This window comes from Vanessa cardui, chromosome 7 (genome assembly GCF_905220365.1).
Source record: "Vanessa cardui chromosome 7, ilVanCard2.1, whole genome shotgun sequence".
Lineage (NCBI taxonomy): Eukaryota > Metazoa > Arthropoda > Insecta > Lepidoptera > Nymphalidae > Vanessa > Vanessa cardui.
Genome location: NC_061129.1, coordinates 11,515,224 through 11,538,608, shown reverse-complemented (window position 1 = coordinate 11,538,608; position 23,385 = coordinate 11,515,224). Strand labels below are relative to the sequence as shown.

Below are 23,385 nucleotides of genomic sequence, written 5' to 3'. Positions count from 1 at the left end.
AAATTCATTTTATTATAAATACTATCATTTTATTATTGTAAATATGAAAATTGGTAGGTAGATTTTTATGACATACAGGAAAAATAAAACACAGGAGATAACAAATACAACAACAAAATAATGTGATAGAGAGGACATAATTATTCCGATGAAGTTTTATGGGCAGAGCCACTTGTGCTAAGAGCGAAAATGAGAGACACGATCATATTTACGCAAACCAAATATGAATCCCATTTTGAAATCGCCCAAGTTTTTCGCTGATCCTCCGTGAGATGTGTATAACAGTCGTCGGCGTAATCTAGGATTAAAATAAAATATACTAGACGAGCGGTATCAACATCAGTTACTTGTCTAACTTTTCTAACCGCGTATGTTGCGGAGCTGAGTCTTCCTGTTAGGGATGATGAATGAGGACTTCACTGAAGTTTGGAATCCAATTCTATTCCTGAGAACACCGTAGTATCGGCTACATCAAGACGGTCACCGTTTTAGGGTAAAAACTACACATTTTGTTTTTTTAGGTATTCAAAACTAAATTATTTACTGTAAACCACTTGTGTATCTGTGATAACCTTTAAAATCTGTGTGGTATCGTCAGCAAACAACACTATATCACAAATACCTTTAACATAGAAAGGAAGATCATTTATATATACCAGAAATAGAAAGGGACCCAAAATTGAACCTTGTACGATAGCCGAGCGATAGTGATCTTGAGGACATACAGTATTATTTGAGGTACTATGTGGCTGCAAGCTACCAGCTATAAAATGAAGCACTGTTCCCAGTAAATTCATTTTATTAGAAGTACTATCATTTTATTATTGTAAATATAAAATTTGGTAGGTAGACTTTTATGACATACATAAAACAAATACAACAACAAAATAATATGATAGAGAGGACATAATTATTCCGATGAAGTTTTATGGGCAGAGCCACTTGTGCTAAGAGCGAAAATGAGAGACACGATTATATTTACGCAAACCAAATATGAATCTTATTTAGAAATTTTTGAAATCGCCCAAGTGTTTCGCTGATCCTCCGTGAGATGTGTATAACAGTCGTCGGCGTAACCCAGGATAGGAAGCAAAAGATTCGTATTTACATATTATAACATATTGGGCATCCGTATATATATAAGCCTTACGAATATTGGAACAAAATAAACGTTGAACTGTTTGTACAGAACAGCGATAGGAAAAGAAAGAGACAACAAACCTAAAGCTGGCAACGTCGCACTTCCAAATACAGTCCATCCTGTGAGGACGCTAAATAATCGATGCCATAGGTAAATTATGATCAATATATCTAGGATGCCTTAAATGTATCATCATGGTTAGGGGTTCAAAAATGTTTGGGCATGACTGAAAGACGAATATCGCGGATTTTCTTTTTATCGGAAAACAACGTATCCCAAGGACTTGGAAATCAAAAAACTAAGCAGTATTCATTAAGACATGTTAAGTAAAGTAAGGGGAAGTTGGGGACGTCGTAATAATGCACCACGTACATGACGCCAAAAAGGTTGTAGGATGTATATATATATATATATATATATATATATATATATATATATATAGAGGCATTGTTCTTTGTTAGCATGTCAAGGAAAGTCTGTAAACTTGAAGTACCTTGGAACTTGAACTCATTAGCAAACGAGCGGAAGCAAGCGTGTGATGGCCCCTGTAGGCAGCACGAACTTGTTCATGATAAACTTCGTAATTCTTAAGACCCTAACCGGTTAAGCTTTCCTACAAACAGATGTTCTAGGAACCTAATTTATATGTTATAAATTTGGTTTCTCTACAATCTTCGTGGAAATAATAAAATACTGAGGGAAACTTCTGAGAATAACATATGAAGAAGTTTTACAATAAATCCATTGTTTAATGAAGTCGTGTATATAATTTCAGAAGTGATCTTAAGTATTAATTATAATATTTGCTATTCCGATACATTTTTCATGTGTTATCACTATCTCTGTATTCAATGTAAAAAAAAAATTTATATATTTTATGTTTTCGCTAAAAATCTGGTCCGATAATTTTCCTATCGACTATATCAGTATTGCGTTGTGTCTCAAAAACATGCAACAGAATTATCTATAAGCTTATATCTCTTTCCATAAACTGTATTTTATGGAAACCAACAATAATATAAAAGTTTCGTAATAATGGGATTAGAAGTTTCTGTTTGAAAGAGGAGAAAAAGAATTTCTTACTTTTTTACTGTTGACTTTTAGAGCATTGATTCGACACAGTAAAATAGTTTTATTTAATAAAAAACATTTGTTAAATTTAATGTCCAACTTATTAAAATTGATAAAAAGCTATTCTCACCAGTTTCCCTTTTTTGAAATACTTTTTTTATTTTTTGTAAAGGTGGCAATCGATTCATAAATTAGTTGGAAAATATTTTTTTATTGTATTCCAAAAAATAACAAATCTGTACTGTCGCAAGTCTACGAACTGATAAATTGGAACGCGCCCAGGTGCTACGTGCGCCACTGCAAATTGCTTTTTCTTGTATTCACTTAATAATTACAACTTGTACCGCAATAAATTCAGTAAAAGAAAATGTAAAATACTGTTTCTTTTTTTTGTTTCGATAAAAGTTAAAATACACCCTGAAAGATAACAAATCAAAATACATATACCTTATTATCATTAGTACTCGTATTTTTGAAGTAAGATCTAATCATATTATTGTATTTTTAAATAATTGTAAATTTTTTTTATTGATACCACAGAGTGATCGGTAACCCCCGGCATGAGGTCGGGGGAGGGCGAGGGCTCCGAGCTGGCGGAGTTCGGCGCGCGCTGGCCGCCGCCCTACACGCAGGGCTACGGCTGGCGCTCCGCCACCCCCCAGCACCCGCCCGCGCACCACCTCGCGAGACATTCGCGCTCGCAGCAGGTAACTTACACAACTGCAACATAAGTCGAAATACCCCAATGGATAGCAGATAAGGCGGGCTAGTCCGTGCATGTCGTTGGGTTATGGCCAGGGCTACAACGCGGCGGAAGTCAGTGAACTGTTGCTATCGTGCAACCTGCTACGCTTGGCGTTACGCCATACTTGTAATGCGGAAAAGAGCTTGTGTTAAAGTAAAACACTTGGATTGTTTTGGTTTCGCAATAACGCTACTGCTTCAAGGATGTATGCAAATAAATACATTTACATTACATTTTACATTTTTTCCCTTGTTCACTCCGTAATTATACTATTCGACCGGCTACAGCTAGGAGGACGGATACGTAAATAATATTGTTTTAGACATAGATGTTTTTACTATGTGTTATTATTTCAAATATATATTATAGCAGTAATATATTCATTCATTCTTTATTTATTTTATTTTTCGAATTTTATTCCGATATATATGTAATAAGATAATATATTTTTATACATTCACCATTTAGTTTAATCATCTTTTTAACGAATACGATTGTCATTTAATATTCATATAATTTTGTTATGTCATTATATTTTGACTCGATTAAAATATTCGTTCCCCATAAAAGAAGAATAGCAGTTCACTGTCACCACTGCATCGTAAGAGGACTTCTCCATCCTTAGAATAACGTAAGTGCAGTCGAGGGAGATTAACCATACTAGAGCTGGTTTTCGTAGAAGGACACGTATCAGTTGTCAATGATCGACATCATCACCATCATCATCATCAGCCCACTGCTGTCCACTGCTCAACATAGGCCTCCCCCAGAGCGCGCCACGTTGCTCGGTCCTCTGCATCCCTCATCCAGTTTCTACCGGCGATTCTGCGAATTCAAAACAAATGAACAGCTCAAACCTATCCTTCCGTGTCTATTCCCCCTCCACCACTACTCCCACAGGCTCTACAGTATGTATTGTGTATACGGAGCCTAAGGTGATGATATGGCGCCCAGCTGTATGCCGCCTACAAGCCTTCCTGACAGACATTTCATTATGTATGGCTACCTACTCTGGCCGTGAATTTTTAGAAAACCAACCCAGTCAGGGGGGCATAGCAACGCCGACACATCAACGGAACCCAACCACTAGCTTGATGAAATTGAAGAAATTGTTGGTACCACGGTTTACTTCCCTATGATAGCAAAGCATCGACACGGCGTTGCTATTTGCATCATTCAAAATTGCGTCGTAGCGCTCACACGTGCATTCAACGATACACCAAACTTGGCCCAGGCAAAAGAGGGGAGAATATGGCTCTCCCAATCGAGGCAAACACCGCTGACTCCTTGTTTCACGTGCCATACGCTAATACGCGCATTTCTAAAAAGCTATATGCTACAGCTTTTTAGAATTAATTTTAAATGTATGTAACAATTTCCAATGATATATTTGAAAAGATGTAAAAATCTATTGGAAAGAGGTAGGTATCAAAAGTTATTTTACATTAGTAATGGTTTCAGGATAACCGTCACACCAGCTACGAGGCGGAGGACGCGCGGGCGCGAGCGCGTGGTGGCGTGTACTACTCTCCACCAGGCACCTCGTACACTATAGTGGAGCGGCCGGCCTCCTCGCACGGCCACCACGCGCCATACTCACAGCATCACTACCCGGGGAAGCTTTCAAGAGCACCCTATCTCGGGTCTTCAAATATTGCTAACAGTGCAGGTTATTACATTATCGTCTTAAATGATTCAGGGTAGAGAGACAATTTAAAGTGTCTTGTACAAGTTCAGCTAATAGGATGGAAGATAATAATGTTGTGAGATTAAACATAATTCCAAGATTACGTAGAACATATTACATTCATCTTATAATAAAAATGAAATATATGAGTGTCGTGGTATATAAAAGATACAATTTCCTCTTGAGTGTGGTTATAAAATTGTTTTTCCCGTATAAAAAGTCCTTTACTTTCATAAGATATACATAAAGGTATGTATGTAACAAGTGTGGTTGGTAAGAAGATAATTTGAGCGATATAGTATTCTCACAAAAGAAATTGTCTTTTTTCATTGCCCGTAACACGAATTATTTCTTTTTATATAAATTGTTTTTGGAATAACAATTTACTCATTTACTTGGTAACTATTCCTTTGTCATTTATATGTTTAAATATAGAAAGAGAAATTATGTCTATAATTAGGAGCAACTAGTCTACGTAATAGTACGAATCATCTAAGTGCAAATGGGAAGAAGAGACCGATATCACCGGAGCAAGTACTCCGGCTGTTCGGCCAAGGGGGAGCCGCAGCGCTGGGCAAGGCCTTACCTCCTTCGCACCCACCGGCACCTTTGCCAGCACCTCTCCCAGCACCATTGCCAGCGAGGCGGCATTCACCGGCTAGCAGTCCAAGCAGCACAACTCATCATGTAAGTAATATAAAACTCCTTATAATTTAACGTGGATTATTTCAGAGTAGATTAAAGAAAAATAAATTTTGAATAAAGTCATTTTTCAAGATTATATTTAACTTACAGAATAAATATTTCATTTTAATTATAAATAAAATCACTTTATACACTTTACACTCGTATATTTTTCAAAAGCACTGCATATGAAGTTACAGTAATTATTATTTACGTCAGATATTTGTCAATATTACTAAGAACAATATTTAGTCTATTTCGGGGTCATCAGCGTAATGGGTTTCTAAAAATAGTTGAATTGTAAATGGTAGTGAGTCAGTGCGAGCTGTCATGTGTAAATAATTTGAGGCGAGCGGCTTGCAGTCGATACCACTAAGTTATTCATGACGCGGCCGCCAACATTTAAGAAAACTAGCTGACCGCAAGAGATATATTCATTATAATGCTATTAAATAACCTTCATTAAATATTATGTGAAGTTCTTCGTAGCTCAGTTGTGTAGATAGCAAATAAAATTATCGTTCGAGGGCTTGACGTCGTATGGGGGCGTGGTCGTTTCGTGCTCGTGGCATAACCAAAGCTAAAAAAACCTTTAATGGTCAGTTGACAACGAACTACTGTGGAACAAGCGCTTATTATTCACGGAACATTTAATTACTTTTCAGTTTTATAAAACGCTCGTTGTGGCGTTGTTCTTAAAAAAATCGTGTTACCTTATAAAGGTTATTGATTTTTCTAAAGTAACTGTTGAAGGATGAGCAGATATTCACTGTAAAACAGAATATTATTGGTCGATTCTTTCGGTAAATGGACTTCCATTATGTATATGCTTACACTTGTAAGCACGACGGAAATTTGAAATAAATAAAACAGTGCGTGATGTGCCTAAGTATTGACCGGCTCAGTGTTGCTGCTGGCCGAGTTCCCTTATCAAATTGGATACCAACGAAAATTATGAGGTAAAAACATTTATCGCCTTTACGTTAACAATTAATAATATGTATTAGCTAAATAAAATACATACTTTAGCAGCGTAAAGTATAAGGTTATGGGTAGAATGATAATACAAATGTACATATGTCAAAGAAAACAATTTTATCCAAAGGGAAGAATCCTGAGGCTTTTTTTAACATAACCAAAAGTTAGAGCCTCAATCGATGATTAGTTTATTGATTTTAAGGCATGTTTATTCGAACTTAATAATCAAATTAAATCTATACATAACTTTGAAATTACAAACAATGTTGCCATAAATATGTTCATATCAATTTTAAATAGTCTTAAAATTAATTTTAATGTCCTAATTAAAAAATATTTTAGATTATAATGTCCAAAGCTCCTAAAATTACTGTGATTTATTTAAATTATAAATAACAATTTCTTACAGCAAATTTTCAAGGAATTTATTTTATTATAATTACGATTGAATAAAAATATTTTTAGTTGCGTAACTTAAGCGGTTAAATAAATTATCTTTAATTATATATTTTATTTTACATTTTCGTTGTTAAAAATATAGTGATTAATCGTATTAAAAATGCGTGCATTGCTTTCAACTAAATTCAAGATCTAACCATATTAAGTTCAAGAGTTAGCTATTTTGGGGCACAAATTACGATTGCCGAGAAGTTCATATGGGCTGTCTGCTCAACTAACCTCCTTAGTGATTGATGAAGATAACTCTGAAGGCTCACTTGTTGATCAAGTGGGTTAAATTGCTAGATATAATAAGATAAATTTATAAAATCTACGTTTAATTTTGTCAAATATATAAAAATATTTGTTCGGAAAATCTTTTGTATCTAATAGTCCTCGTACCACAAAAAGAGTACGGGGTAGCAATAAATTGAATCGATGAAAATATCGCATTATAATGATTATCTTAATAGTGGGAGTATGAAGTTTTATTTTGATTTATGATTTGGATATGAGTGAATATTTGATGATGTTACAATTATTTATTGTAATTTAACTAAAATCTTTATTTATATATGAAATTAAATTCTATATCTTCAAAAGAAAAGTCGCAAATAGAAAATATTAAAAACTTAATTTTTCATTTCTTAAAAATTGGCCATATTTCTGAAATAAATATTTTTATTTTAAAAATTCAAGATGACTTGGAATATGATTAAGAATAAAAATTAAGTATAAGTTAAAAAAATAACTAAACACATCATACAATAAAAATCATTTTTTGTATATTTTTGCGGCTATTATAAAGTAATTCCATTAGAAACATTAAGCACAGCGAACATAATTAGTTAAATAGAAACAGTCGCGGTCACACTGCACTGTTTTCGTTTTGACGTTGGTGCTAGATCGCAATTTTCACTTCACGATATTGTTTGCGATTTCCGTTGGAAAAGAGATTTAGAACTGTTGCAACTGGGACTTTACAAACAAACGGGAACACGTTCTGGTTGCAATTGTACAGCGGCGCACATACTTGAAAAATCTTGGCTCAATTTTAAAATAGAGTGCAAGTTGCATTTTAACGACGTGACGTATCTACTCGTATTTTGGACAGTCTGTCATCATTGCTTCTTATCTTTTTTCTATATCTATACTAATATTACAAAGAGGAAAACTTTGTTTGTTTGTAAAGAATAGGCTCAAAACTACTGGACCGATTTAAAAAAGTCTTTCACTATTTAGAATCTACATTATTCATGAGTAACATAGGTTAAATTTCATTTTGAAAAAAAATAGGGTTCCGTGAGGTATTTGGAATTTTCTGTTATAAAAAAACAACCAGAAGCATCTTCTTACTTCTATTTATTTAATTTTTTTTTAATTTTTATCTTTATGGGTTATTTTCATATTCTTTTGAGATACGCAATCCTATCACAAATCCGAAATCTACGAGGACGAAGTTGCGGGCAGAGACTATTTACTTATATGTCGCTTAATTCAATAAAAAGAGTTATTTAAAATATCACTCTATCAAATTTTGGTTCGACTTAAATCTGTTAATTAGCCAAATCCGATAAAAGCTGTCATTCACAGGCTATATACCGGGGCGAGCGGGACAGGGAGCGGCCGTATTCCTCCGGAGGTGCGCCGCCGCCGCCGGTGGAGCCTTCCACGCGGACCGTTACCATGAGCCGCGACCCCGCAGACTCGCATGGCTTCGGCATCTGTGTCAAGGGTGGGAAGGAAGCAGGTGAGTTGAAGCAATTGATACTTAATACTTATGTTTCAAATATACAAACAACACCTCTGAACTCTACCTTTTTTGTTGACAACTCAAGCTCCAACTCAAAGTTCTTTATTCAATATAGAATCATTACTTGTAATATCCATTACCGCCGGTTCGCGTAAAAGGAAACATCCAGACCTGAAAAGAACCGGTGAAAGAAACTCAGAAGGTCTCCTTTTTGGTGATATACATATTTTGAATACGGAAATGCTTCAAGATAAATGTAAAGCATTAAAAAAGATAACAATACTATATAACGAATATTTTTAGATATATTTATTAAAATAATTTTATTTACATAGTTTATTGATTGCTTAAAAGTGAATCTTAGATTTATATGTACCTACAATAAATACGTTGATGTTTATTAAAGGTGCCTACATACCTGTTTTTCTATATCATAGCATCAACTAATCAAAATCAACAGGTAAAATATGTCAAAAATGTATATCAATATGTTCGCACTCTATAAACTTTTTTGCTAACCTAAAAGTATTTTTTTTATTTTCATTTTTTTATTTATTAAAACGTTACGAAATTAATTATTTAATATTTTATATTTGTAAATAATAACATGAAAACGAATGACTGAGTAATCTTTATATGTTTTCGTAGCTAAATTTACTATCGAAGCGATTATCGCGATAACAGCAGAAGTAGATTTAAGTTACGTTGTAAAATGTCAATACCAGATTTGCGTGGGTGCGACGCAACAGAGCTTCGATTATCGATTTGCATTCATATAGGAGCTGTATAAATAGGACCGGGACGGTCAAACAGAGCTTTGTAATCAGTGATCTACGACTTCGAGACACAAATCTCTATCCGCCGCCATTGCGGGCTAAGTAGGAATTACGACGCTCGAAAGGTTTCAATAAGGCCTCACTACTTTCTTTTGAGCGCACTGAATGTCTTTTATCCCTTTGTAAAACCTGATCAGAGGATATTATGCTTTATTATATTTAACGTCACATTTAAAGCCCTTCTTATAAGCATTAATAAAAATAGGGACACCTATTTTTATTTCATCAGTCTATCATGTCGTATATCCTTTGCTACATATTTCATGATATTCTCATAATGAGAAAAAGGTAAGTAACATTGTAAATCTTTTGATTATAATGTGTTGTATATGTAGCTATGCATAATCCTTTTTAATAAGTACTGTTGCGAAAGTATGGAAATTAGTCCACTCACCTACATATCTTATGATATACATTTAAGAATTATAGTGATACAAATTAATTGTTTTTTTTTTAAACGTATACGAACCTATGTATGTATGTGTGACATTATTATTATTCTTTAAATTTTTTGAACTATTTTTAAAAGCAAATCTTGTTTCACAGGTGTGGGTGTGTATATATCTCGGGTGGAAGAGGGCTCGGTGGCGGAACGGGCGGGACTTCGCCCTGGGGACTCCATCCTACAGGTCAATGGGACTCCTTTCTCAGGAATATCTCACGAGGATGCGCTTAAAGTGAGTTTGCATTGAGTCTTTTATGTATTTAACGAACTTATATTACGTACATTTATCTCGAATGAAATAGATATATATGTATATACCTATGCATATTAATTGCCATAAATTGTTTAAATAAATACTATAATATGTTGTTGTATTCATAAACAAGTGGAGTGTAGTTATTCCTACTTAGATGTTGATAAATTTAGTACAAATATTTGCAAAAAGAAAAAATATGTTTCTGTTATTTTTCTCAAACGAATGGATTTCAATTTAAATTCAACAAAGACAGTAAAATATTTAACGCCAACCCTCAGGTCCAATTAAGATCCATCGCGCCGAAACAAAATCGTTTCGCGTGCAATTTGATATTAAATTCCTGAATTTGAATACCCAATACAAATTCTCCATGTTGTTTGACGTTTGACCTTAACCCAGCTATTTTTGTTTCGTACCTATTTGTGACGTTCTAAATATTTCATTCTGATAATGTTCCTATAGCTAATAAACTAAACTGCTCCGGTTTTGAAACTGAATTTTGACACGACAATATAAAATGCGACTTTATAGCATTGCTCATTGCCACGAATAGCCTATGTGAAGACAATTATTTCATTTTTGCATAAAATATTCCTTTGTGTAAAAAGTTATATAATATTTTAAAAAGCTACTATTGTCTTAAATACTTAATAACGAGTCAGCGCTTAGATTTTCATAAGCTGCAGAATCTTACACAATACAATATAAATAAAAAGAGACAAAAAGTACGGAGAGATAATTATGGAAATTAAGTGCAGCCTTATATTATTCTCGAAAGAAACTTATTTTTCTATTGTCCTATCTCGAGATAGGTCTAAGGATAACCAGTGAGTGTTTAAAACGCTTGAATAATGAAACATTTAAAAGGATAAACTTTTTTAAAATGCTGTAACTCTTATAATTTTAGCATTTTTACTTATACAATATTTTTTTCAATTCGACCTTTTTTTTAAAAAAAAATGATTGTGCATTAGACTTGAAAACAATGTCTGGTAGCTTTAAAATATATGTACATAGGTATTATAATTAAAACATGTAATACTATACATATTTTCCTACGTTTTTCTGTAATAATAGCATTTAATCATTTAATGTCGAGATACTTCCACGTTATAAGTGTTTATTGATACCATTTTTAATATGTTATTTAAAACCTGTTGCCGTTGGCATGTTTTTCTGAGACAAGGCCAAATGAATTGTTAGTGTGAAAGCGCGCGCTAAGCTGCTTTTGAAAGCTATCTCTAGTAATTATAAAAGCAATTTGAAATAGTTTTGGGCGTTTTTTCGTATAAAATATTAATAAAAATGCAAAAAAACAATATTCTAGCACTTTATTTCTAAAATCTTGAGCCATATTAACATTCGTTAAAATTATAAACAATTTTGTACTTATATATGTAGATATTATTGACTTCCTTAGCTTAGGTATGATACAATAATGTAATTAAAAGAGGCAAGGCTCGAAAATATTTGGAGAAAGTAATGATGATATTTTCCATATTTTTGCAACAAAAGCAACAATGTTTTATATATAAATAATATAGAATATTAAAAACCAATGTTATTGTAGCCAAGTTTCGTACAAAATAAATTCGGATTTAAACCTGTGAATGCGTTTGATACAAAATTTATTTTTTTATTTCTAAGGGTAATATCATAAAAACCAATCAGATTTAATAGCATAATAGAGCCATAATTGGCAAAAACATGATATACCTTTTTATATTTATTATTATACAATTAAGGAAATTGACATGCGAAAGACGTAACACATCGCGGGTCGGATATGACGCCCGGACACGGATATGACGTTCCATTCCCGTAGATTGCCTGCTCGCTGGCTTGAAAATTTAATCATAAATAAAATTTATGTTATTTAAATACAACACTGGGGCTTATTTCTTATCTTTTTTGCTATGCGATTTAATAATTGATAAAGTAACATTGTTGTATTTTGAAATTATATAACGTTGATTAATGTACAATTAACTAGTAGTCAGTAGGCAAAGTATAATAGCAAAAAAGTAGCCTATGTCCTTTCCTCGAGTTCAAGTTTGGGTCATACCAAATTTCATCAAATTTGGTTCAGCAGTTTGGTCCTGGAAGAGCGACAGACAGACAAAGTTACTTTCACATTTATTATATTAATATAGATTATACTCTAAAGTCTAAATTACATGCAATCATCTCTCTATTCTTCTTAAAAAGGTCTGAAGTCGATTACATCAACAAGAATTAGTTCAATTTGTATACAGACTGGCAGAAAGTTTTATGCTTTGGACTTACTCGTTGTACGTACTCGGTGTACTCCCTTAATATCGACTAAAATCATATCATGATGCTATTCGTTCGTTTTACATGCCGAAATTTAAAACTCTGAACGTTAGTTTTGTCAAATTGTTAAATGATTATAGATTTAATTGAGCTCTGCTGGTATTCAGATGTATTAAATATAATAAGCGAATTTTGCATTAATTGTAATAATTTCGTGACTGAATTCAGTTAAAGCTAATGAGTTTGAACGTTCTCTAGATTAATTGTATTTTGTTTATATGTTTGTTTATTATTATCGCTTGTTTGTGATGTTGTGCTATGTTTCTGTATTAGTTTCCGTCTTTATTACGCAACAAATGAGCTTCCGGTTGCGTGCATCTCGGACGTGACGGAGATATATTTGTATACTGTTGCGTGCAAATAAAAACCGAAAGACTGTTGTCATTTTCATCATTCATTACTATTTCTGTTTCGTGTACGTTTTGTTATGTAGAGAATAAAAATTATTTTTCTAAAATAATAGCTCCCGTTCCAATAAGTATACGCCATTTGTATTTGGTGACGTTTAATCTCTAACTTAGCTACGAAAACTATCGTTGTCATTGATGTGTAGTGTCGGTGTAAATAAATTATTTATAGGCATACGACAGTATGTAGCAGTTTGTGTTCTAAGGTTATATAAATATTTATATTAAGATCTTAAGGTTGTTATTATTAAAATATGTATAAGTAAACAAATTATGACTATATGGACGATTGCAATAGATAGCACTTTATGGATCATGGCAAGAATTTTAACAGTAATTCCGTAAAATAACTCGGTCCACTTATCACCGGTAGAGACCACAAGACTTCCAGCGTTATAGAATCAAAATGATTACTAATAACAGGAATATATATCTCCATAATATATATTAAGAATATAAAAAAAACCGTTCCGTAGTGGACGTTTCCGTAGACGACCTCCGTGGTCGAGTGGTGTGTACACCGGTTTTCAAGGGTACGCCACTCCGAGGTCCCGAGTTCGATTCCCGGCCGAGTCGGTATAGATTATCATTAGTTTTCTACGTTGTCTTGGCTCTGGGTGTTTGTGGTACCTTCGTTACTTCTGATTTTCCATAACACAAGTACTTTAGCTACTTACATTGGGATCAGAGTAATGTATGTGATGTTGTCTCAAATAGATAAATATCTATCTTGAAAACAATTTATTATTATTAAAATATAAATTTGAATACTATATATTGAAATAAATTAGCCGTCAGTTGTGAATAAACTTTTTTGATGTTGGTCATCATCATCATCATCATCATCATCATCAACAGCCTATTTTTGTCCACTGCTGGACATAGGCCTCTCCCAGTGCACGCCACTGTGGTCTTTCTCCGGCTACTCGCATCCAGCTCCTGCCTGCCGCCTTGCGTATATCGTCACTCCACCGTGCCTGAGGACGTCCTATACTACGTTTGCCGAGACGCGGTCTCCACTCTAGAACACGTTTTCCCCAACGGTTGTCGGTTCTACGACAAATATGACCAGCCCACTGCCACTTCAGCTTACTAATCCGGTGGGCTATGTCGATGACTTTGGTTCTTTGACGGATCACCTCATTTCTGATGCGATCCCTCAAAGAAACGCCGAGCATAGCCCTTTCCATAGCACGCTGAGCGACTTTAAGCTGGTGGACCAGTCTTGTCGTGAGTGTCCACGTTTCGGCTCCGTATGTCATGACGGGTAGGAAGCACTGATTGAAGACTTTCGTCTTAAGGCACTGTGGGATCGACGATGTTAAGATTCGACGTAACTTCCCAAACGCTGCCCAACCCAGCTGAATTCTTCTATTCACCTCGTCCTCAAGGTTGTTTCTACCTAATCGCAGAGTCTGCCCGAGGTAGACATATTTTTGAACAACTTCGAGGACGGTACCGTGTATCGTAGTCGGTTCCGGTAGAACATGTTCATTGAACATGATCTTGGTTTTATCCAAGTTCATCCGTAGGCCGATACGCATAGAAGAATCAGCCAGCTCGTTCAGCATTAGTTGTAGGTCCTGCAGCGTTTCTGCCACGATGACGATGTCGTCTGCGAATCTCAAGTGAGAGATGTATTCGCCATTGATGTTAATGCCACGTCCTTTCCAGTTCAGCGTCTTGAACATATCCTCCATTGCATTAGTGAACAATTTGGGGGAAATAACGTCCCCTTGTCTCACTCCTCGATGCAATGGTATGGGATTTGTTTGCTGATTCTGTACTCGGACGGACATGGTGGCAGCTTCGTAGAGACATCTCATCACTTGGATGTATCGCCAATCTTGGCAACGCTGCAGGGACTCCAGAACAGCCCAGATTTCAACCGAGTCAAAGGCCTTCTCATAGTCCACGAATGCAAGACACAGGGGCCGATTATACTCATGGGACTTCTGTATAATCTGCCGCACTGTATGGATGTGGTCTATGGTGCCGTATCCGGTCCGAAACCCGGCCTGCTCCGGGGGTTGGAATTCGTCGAATCTGAAATTGATGTTGGTACAACATGTTAATTTTATACCAACTTTGAAGAACAAATGTTTCTAGCATTAAACGTAATAGGTAATTTGTATTCGTCTAACTATTATGATTATCGAAGCGCAGGCTATATCTGCAATCAACAACGAAAGCTATTATTATTCTTGGGCAATCCAGTAAAAGTTCGAACCAATCCGCCTACTCTTTCATTTTGCGCTTCAATAACTTCGTAACTGAAAGCGAAGATAAGTCAATAAAACGATGCCACGTGCAAACAGGGTTTCCTAGATTATTCCTTTTTTCATATTTCTTCAATTGATTACATTTTAGACAGACAGACATGAATTACAAAGTGGTTATAGTGGCTATTCATTAAAAAAATATGATAACAATCGCTATGTTAAAAATTACCATTTCAAGATATGTTCTAAACAGTTTTAGAAATAATTGGTGGTTTTATACTTTTTTTTTCTGATAAAAGTATCTTCACACATGTGACTCCATACCTTTGTTGTGTGTTCACTATAAAATCAATTTTCATTATTTTAATGGAACTGTATGTTTCTAATACCAGACAGCATCACAATCTTCATAAATTAAAAGTAACTCAAAGTTAGATTCATCCTTAATATTACTAACATAAGTATAATTACTATTATTAATTATATCTCGTTATATTTCGATCAAGAAATCAAAAGTTTAGTTCGAGGTTTGATACCGCTCATTTATTAAACGTCTTTTCTTCGAAGTATTAATTAACTTGTACAGAAGTTTTAAAGCACTGAACTTTGTCTAATTAGAGTAACATAGCTATTCTTAAATATTCCCTAAATATGAAGTAAAATTATTATTAAAAAGTTATGTTTTGTATTATGATTATGGTAATTTCAACAACTTTCATTGTTGTTTTTACTTACTTGAATACATATAACAATATAAAATTAAATACATAGACTAAAATTTGTGACTGAAAACGACTTAAATTAAATTTTTGAAATCGAATTAAAAATGACGTTTTCGTTTTTCCTCTTTGAACGGACCAATGGAAAGAAAGGAGATTTATCTGTAAGGTAATTCTCCCGAACAACCGAGATGTACAAATTTCTTATTATTAACGCTTTTACTCTTAAATGCCTCGAAAATCAGATAGAACCGACGGTCATGGTACACTCTCTTTCTAGTTATGGAGGACATGCCATCCTATCTGATTATAAGGACGAACTAGTCTTTCTTATGTAATACAAATATACCGAGCAGATGGTAGTCTAGCTTAAAAAAATTACCTCTTCGGCAGATATATATCTAATATTGTCTATATGTATATAATTTGTTTATGATTCGAATAAAAAATCCATTAATTCGATTTTTTGTGATAAATTTGGAAGTGCGCGCGCGCGCTAATTAAAAAATTTCTTCGCGTTAATTAAGGATATAAATTTATTTTTAAAAGATAAAGACAATTTGACTATGTGTAAATAATGATATAATTATATTATTCCTATTTTTAAGGATGTACTTTCTACTAAAATATGTAGAGCTCTTCTTAAGACCAATATCTCTTAAGAAGCTTACTATATTACACGTAGTACGATAAAGTGTTCTTTAAAGTGCCAGCTCCTCCTGTGATGTAATATCTCACAGGGGCGGGTGTGTTTAAGATTTCATACTTTCAAAGCAAAACGTAATCTTTGTTATTCAGAACGCTTCGAAATGTTTCATTTAGTTTTTTAATATAAAAATTGCAGCCGGGAAACTTAAAGTTTTTATTTAATTTGAACTTAATATTTCCGTATAATATCGTTACACACAATATAAATACTTTTAACACGAATAAAAGTTGAATTAAGGTATTATCTTACAAAAATCTGCAATATATAGGTATATATTTTTTATACAGTAGCATTGTACGCGTTCATAGAGAAATGATTATAACAATGATACATTGTCTACTCGTCATTAATCAAGCGAGTGGAGCGCATTTTACCTCACTATTGCGCCAGTTTTTTTTTTTTATATTTTACCTTTGACAAAGGAATCGCTTAGAAACCTCGCACAGGCGTAATTGCATAGGTTGGTCGTATAAAAGAAATACTGACTTTTTAGTATGGTCATAAATATGAAGGCGGCTTATATGAAATCCAGGTATGTAGCTCACTCGGAATGTGAGAATGCAATTATAAATGATTTGTTGAAAAAATTAAAAAAAAAGCGTATTGTCTACGTTTCTTTAATCAAGAGAGCGACCTATTTCTGCTTACTGTTTTGAATACAATGTTGTTTATATCGTCATATTCTTGGCCCATTAAAGACAACAGTTTAAGTGATTATGTTTTTTATTGTTACTTAATAATAAAAAAAGAATATTTAAACAGTTAATATGGTGTGTCAATTTATGGAATTAATGAATTGGAAGCATAGCAGTGTATCAAAAGCAAAGAAAGAATGTGAATTGTGACCAACTTCGCTCAAAAAACAACCGTCATTATTATTTTTCATTTTAAATAATTCTAAATAATGGTAAATACAGTTAGATTATATAATCTAGCTCGCGAGATTGTGAACCGTAACATATAACTTGCTTACAATTTAATATACATATGTATGCATCGAATACAGCGTACCTGTTTTATAAATTTGAGAGCAAAGGAAATATATTACTGGAATTCTGAATGTGACCGCAGTTCGTCAATAAATTGTTTTAAATGCATTTTATCATGTTATTTCGTTAGTATTGTTAGTTAGATTTATAATAAAAATATATATTATAGATAGACAAGTCAGGTATAAAACTCGAATACTTTCAAATAAAACTAATAATCATATGATGCTATTTTTATTCCTTCCCGTATCAAAAGTTAGCAATTGTTTTTTTTTTTAATTTCTATTACAATCGTTTTTTTTAATTTTTAATAAAAGATTTTATTAAATATCACACATCATGAATAATAATTTTCAAGAGGCAATACTTTATTGCTAAAGTGATAGATATCACTGTAATAATTCAACAAATCGTTTTTTTTATCGCTCGAAAAACGCTTTACGCGCTTCCCCCACGTAATGGAAAGTGGGGGCGGATCGCCTCCACTGTCGCCAGGCCCGCCGTGGGTGACCCCAGGTCCTCCTGCCATCGGGCGATCAGGGCTTGCTGGGCTAGAGCCCTGATCCGCCCGACCTCCGCCGACCCTGGACGGTCGCCGCGGTTCTTCGCCCCAGGACAACAAATCTGACACAACCTAAAAATCTCTTATTCTCGGAAACAAGTCGTTCAAAAAAATAGTAGTGACAGGAAAACATGACTTAATACACATAATATGTATGAATATTAAATAATACTAATATTCCTGACATTTTAATTTTAATCGTAATCCATACATTTGACAAACAGGATACGCTTTGTGTGATCGAACGAAAAAATGCTGTTAATTTAAAAAAAAATCCGCATCTTGAGCTGGTATGTTAAATAAAACATTTTAACTCTTAATAACAAAATAGTATGTTTTTAGTGAGGGCGAAGCGAAGAAAATCATCTATAATAAAAATAACAAGCCATAGTCGGTCTAATATAATTATGTAAAATACCGTTTAAGTAAACAATTTATGTAATCGCGGTCAACGTGTCGCATAATTTTCGTAATTTGGTAACATAAAATAAAGTTTACAGGAGTCGAACATCGTTAATAATTTTATGAGATATAAACGGTTTATGGTACTACTATATCCTTTAATTAATTTTATGTATATACATATATACAATGATTGGTCTTTAACTAGGAGTAAAATCGTACTTAAGGAGTTTTCCTTTATCATTAGCTTTATTTATATCTATATGTGTACATATTATTCTACGTACGCTGTCGTTGATATGATCTAAGGCTTATAGGCCTAATTGCACAACAGCAATGTTTACAAAAACGTATTAATAAAGTCGTGTGTTTATAAAGGTATAGACCGCTGCAGACTTTAGTTTGGACTTTAAAAGATATAAATATAAACATTCTTTTCAAATATGAGTATATGGTCTACAAAAAAATCAAATTTATGGAATTTTTTTTCACTTCATTTAAAAGTTTTTTTTTCGTAACGCCATTTTTAATGAATTCTGCTAAAAAATTATATACCATAATAAAATAAAAATATAACTGCTCTTGTGAATTTTATTACTCAAATATACCATAAATATATTTTAATAGAATAGTCAATACAGATTACAGGCGTTAGATATATTTTCTTAGCCTACTGCTATTGCTTATAGATTTATGTAATTCATAAACATTTGTCTAATATATTCACGGAAGCTTTGCGTAATTAATCTTAGAGAAGGTGTGGTCTCACTGATAATATATAGTTCGGTAACTAAATGACGACAAGATACATAGCATAATACTGTTTTACAATTTAATTGTAAATTTGAAATACCGTTGCTACGTATCCCGTATAACAAATTTATATAATATGTTGTTTGATATTGGAATTATTGTCCCTTAAATCTATATAATTAAAAATGAATGTTGCGTTAATTGTCGCGTATTATCTATCTTTTATACCATTAATGCGATAGGCTTGAAACCGTGTAATGATATTGTTGACGTCACTTATACTATTAACATTAAAATGCATCGCTACATATCGCAATGAAAACATACTGGATTAATTTAAAAATTAATAAATTATCTACTGCTTTTTATTATCTTATAATGTGTATTGCTTTTGATTCTCATGCCACTGTTTATAAAAATATGACAGTTACATATTATTTAAAGTGAGACAAGGGCTAATAAAACTGAAAATACAAGCGAATTTGTACCGTGAATCTCTCCCCAAATAACAGCCGTATCTGAAATCATAAGATTATTTTTATGGTTATACTATATAATATCAACAATTATTTTTTATTAATAATACGGAAAACAGTTTGGCGTATTGCGTATATAGTAAATAATGACAAAATTAGATTGCACAACTTCATAAAATTGATTCTTTTATTACATTATTACTGAACTTTAAATCTGGGACCTTCGTCTTGTTATATATTTTATTTGTCTTGGCAACATCGACTAAAACATATTGAGTCTAATCTACTAATTTAATCGATAAGATTAAGTTGATGTTTAATGTAAACATTTGTGCATTTTAGGTCAGTAACATTTATCTGGTTTGAAAAAGGAATATGAGTACATTTATTCTATTTTTGTTTGAAAATTGAAGTTATGATCGAAATTTCGTCGGTTCGGTTTAAGGGAAGCCTAGCGATGTAAAATGTTAAAGGTTTCATTGTAAGCCCTTTATTTATAGTCGTCCTTACCCCTTACACGAGTTTTAAGCTGAAATGGAGGGGTAGATATTATATCAGTAATTCCTTGTAATGGAGCATTAATATTCGTTTTAATGAATAAATATATAAAATAAAAAAACAAAGTGGTAAGTAGGATTCATCGGGTTTTTCTTTGACCAATCAAATTTACAAATATTGTGAAATTTTTTAAAACAAGTGTCTTTAACAAAGTATCAACTCATTCAGGCAAACGATTTCCCCATGGAAGAGGATCACAAACAGACGTTACATTTCATATATTAATCAGTCTTAGAATTCTACGGTAACAAAATTTTATAACGGTTTCATTTGATAAAAAAGCCCAATTCTATTGGTTAAAAGCTCTTGACAATAAGTTAATTTCCTCGAATGCTTTTGTCTTTATTCTTCCATACAGCTTGAAAATTTAAATTTGTCTTTTTACCCTCCGTTTAATATCGCAGTTCAGAAACTTCAATTAACATTTTTTACTAACTTTCTTTTTATTTTGAAGTAAATTGGAGCAGTTGGGTCTTCGACTCATTTCAATTTCTGTTAAACGATTACTTATTTGTACATTGATCATTTTACTACGAATTACATTAAAATATTGTTTGATAAGTATCTACGCTTAAACAATTCAATTTCTTAAAAGATTATGGAACCTTATCGTTATATTTCGATGACCTACATCCATTCGACGGTCTCCCTAGTTGCATCGGACTGCAAGCGTTATTCTGTATCTAATTGTATACATAATCCTTCTTTATTATTTATTTTAGTAGTTACTAGAAGAAATGAACCATTTCACGGTAAGTGGTAGTCTTTGTCACAGACAGCCGAACACTGAACCTTACAAGCATTGTGTCTGTTTGATAGGTTTGAACTCGTATACATACGAGTATGATATATTTAAGTGATTAATGTTTGAAATGCTTCACCCAAAATCCATAGAAACCAGGATAAGGTTCTTTTTACGAATTCCATAAAAGAACAACATGGAGCATTCAATACAAGCTCTTTTTAAGAGGTTGAATAGGGTACTTATATTGGTATTTGAAAATCGAAATACTGGTTAATCTTTTTTTTATTATAGAATAGGGTGGCGGACGAGCATATTGGCCACCTGATGGTAAGTGGTCACCATCACCCATAGACAATGATGCTGTAAGAAATATTAACTATTCCTTACATCGTCAATGCGCCATCAACCTTGGGAACTAAGATACACCCTTCAAACCGGAACACAACAATACTGAGTACTGAGTACTGTTGTTTGGCGGCACAAAAACTGATGAGTGGGTGGTACCTACCCAGACGGGCTTGTACAAAGCTCTACCACCAAGAAATCTTAATAAAATGGTCAGCCTTACGACCTTGTACCATTTTAATTTGCATATATCTCTAGCTTTGTCTCTGTTTTGCAGATGTTAAAATCTTGTCGGCAACTGACGATGGTTGTTCGGACAGCGGGTGCGTTAGTGGGACGGGCATCATGTTCTTGGATGGATCGCTACGGGAGACCGGCTTCGCCGCCAGCACAGCGACCATTGCGGTCCGCGAGCAAAGATCGCTCTATACGGAGGGTGAGTAGCGTTAATATCATCATCGAATCAATAAAAGATTTACAAATTAATTATATTTTAAATGTTATCGAATTATTTTAATACGCATTTCTTATTATTAGAACCATCAACAAAATTATTACATACCTTTATGAGGTACAACGATGGTGCTAAACACATAAGACCGTTTTTTTTATTCACACAATGAATTAATGTATAAAAGACATAAAAAAGACAACCAACGACGTACCGTTTGATATCTTTTCAAAGAAAAACGAACGATTTTAATAGTTTATAATGTTCCTTAATTATTTCCAAACACGTCTATTGATTAATTTCATGTTCATATATTTTATGAACTATATATACATCAGAGTACCCTTAGTGATAAATAATAAAAAAGTCCAAATATTTTGTGTTTAAGAAGCAAGTATATAATGCATCATCACTAAAACTGTTACCTTCTCGTAAATCACGAACAATACATTTTTGCTTGTGAGCAAATATGCGAATGAAATATTTTTTCTAAGACGCTTAGACGTGAGCAACTGAATAGATGTATTTGAAGGGGTCAAAGAAGTGTCTTTAATGCCCCATTAGCTGGCATCTGGGTCACAGCTCCCCAGGGTTGATTAGGGGACTTATGTGTCGTTTACAATATGAGATTATTCCTACTGGTTCGAGTCTACTGTTCATGTATTTCGGACATATGTATTGTGTATTACATAATAAATGTTACACTATTTCAACTAATATATTATATTGGGTAAACATTAAGTTGAGTTTTTATTTATTTAATCCTAAACTATAATAAGTTTGCTCATAAAATAAATACTAAATTACAAAGAAAAAAAATGTAATTGTATAAGACTTTTTTTTAAATGTATACATTCGAATAAGATATTAGGTGTGCATTTATTTCACAAGTTTTATTAAATATTTCACAATAATATAAGTGTGTTTAATAAATATAGTTTAATAACACGTGACTGAAAAGAACCTACGCGAATAATTTGTATCGCGTAATACATACCTGGTTCAAGCAATTGCGGCTGAAAGGATTACTCAGTCATGCCCGAGTCATTACGCAATAGACTTATGCTTCAGTTCGTATCAGGTTACATATAAAAGAAAACATTTTATGTCACCATTTTGTTTTGTAAGTATTGCCATATAAAAATTCCTTTTATTACTCAATGAACATTAGATACCGTACTAGGTATACTCACATTAATGTATGTATTGTGAGATGATTTATTGTAAGATACACAAGGCTCACCTAATTGCGGCCCAGTGGCTAGAAATATGCTGTTTCGGGTAATAATACAACGTACTGGCACGCTTTGATCGATACGTAGGATGAGTTCATATATGAAATTCCATATAAATAAGGAATAGCGGTCGGGTTGAGGTTTATTTATAACGGTTCCAACAATCTGACTTAAAATGTACGGGCTTATATGTATTCTAAATATTTTGCAATGAAATAGATTTTATTTCGTTTTCCTGATAAATTTAATTTAAGAAATTGAAACCCCCCTTTTACATAAGATAATGCAGTATGTTTAAAATAAATGGGATTTTAATCTATAGTATTGATCAGCTCAAAAGTAATCTGAGTACAGAAAAAATATTTTAATATACATATTTTATGAACATAAATTATGTATATCATATTTACAAATATTTTAAGTGCAAATAAACTCGTAAAAGTT

The 23,385-nt window shown here is 33.2% G+C and overlaps 1 protein-coding gene across 7 annotated transcripts in view; it reads left to right on the top strand.

Annotated features, from left to right (window-relative positions):
• LOC124531043 (whirlin) overlaps positions 1-23,385 on the top strand; it is a 94,770-nt gene that overhangs the window by 18,271 nt on the left and 53,114 nt on the right. For all 7 annotated transcript variants that reach the window (XM_047105463.1, XM_047105462.1, XM_047105461.1 and 4 more), the window contains exons 2-7: positions 2,753-2,919; positions 4,419-4,626; positions 5,105-5,331; positions 8,338-8,494; positions 9,880-10,010; positions 21,533-21,691. In XM_047105463.1, the coding sequence (XP_046961419.1) occupies positions 2,773-2,919; positions 4,419-4,626; positions 5,105-5,331; positions 8,338-8,494; positions 9,880-10,010; positions 21,533-21,691 (1,029 nt within the window). In that variant the 5' untranslated portion in view covers positions 2,753-2,772. The remainder of the gene's footprint in view (positions 1-2,752; positions 2,920-4,418; positions 4,627-5,104; positions 5,332-8,337; positions 8,495-9,879; positions 10,011-21,532; positions 21,692-23,385) is intronic.